Source organism: Carlito syrichta, unplaced genomic scaffold, assembly GCF_000164805.1.
Source record: "Carlito syrichta isolate Samal-C Ts95f unplaced genomic scaffold, Tarsius_syrichta-2.0.1 Scaffold90614, whole genome shotgun sequence".
In the NCBI taxonomy this organism is placed as follows: domain Eukaryota; kingdom Metazoa; phylum Chordata; class Mammalia; order Primates; family Tarsiidae; genus Carlito; species Carlito syrichta.
The window spans coordinates 22397-23029 of record NW_007034710.1 but is presented as its reverse complement, the minus strand read 5'-3'; the positions used below and the strand labels follow the sequence as shown (position 1 = coordinate 23029).

Below are 633 nucleotides of genomic sequence, written 5' to 3'. Positions count from 1 at the left end.
GTCCATAATCGACCCCAGAAGTGAGGATAGCTGGTCCCACTTGGGGCAGGGCAGGTGCAGAGGGTGAGCCTGACCCTTGGGACCTGGGGCCGAGGGGGTGGATCAGGCACGTGAGGAGGCTCTGATATCCTCTTGGGATCTGGGAGGGGATGGCTTTCCTTCTTGAGCTGAGGGGGAGGGGGCAGGTGCAGGGTCAGAGAGGTCAGGGGCCAAGACGTAGCAGAGCTGGCAGTAGGCTGAGCAGCAGCCCGAGGCCCAGCAGGGTGGCGCTGGCCCGCAGCCCGCCGTCAGCTGCGCTGAAATTGCACAGGAAGCTCTGGCAGCAGTGGGTACCCACGGACGCCACACCGAGATTGACGCTTGGGCCGGGGCAGATTGGGGAGCAGCCCTTGTTCAGGCTGTGGCCGAAGTCCACAACCTTTCCTGCATGGGAAAATGAGGTTGTGAGGAGAGAGACAGGTTGGCTTCAGGCAGACAGAGACAGTTTCTGCCAAGCCCTAGCCTGCCAGGGAGATGGCCAGAAAAGGACGACGGAGTCTGAGGCCTGGCTGTCCCTTGCCAGCACTTACCAACGCCAGCAGCAGCAGATATAGTCACACAGTAGTTGTCCGATTCAGAGCAGATGGTTGGCTT

At 61.1% G+C, this 633-nt stretch overlaps 1 protein-coding gene across 1 annotated transcript in view; it reads right to left on the bottom strand.

Annotated features, from left to right (window-relative positions):
* Window positions 1-202: 202 nt before the first annotated feature.
* LOC103261116 (lymphocyte antigen 6E-like) overlaps window positions 203-633 on the bottom strand; it is a 768-nt gene continuing 337 nt past the window's right edge. The window contains exons 2-3 of the mRNA XM_008058738.1: window positions 570-630; window positions 203-423 (exon numbers count right to left, since the gene is read on the bottom strand). Coding sequence (XP_008056929.1) covers window positions 203-423; window positions 570-630 — 282 coding nt within the window. The remainder of the gene's footprint in view (window positions 424-569; window positions 631-633) is intronic.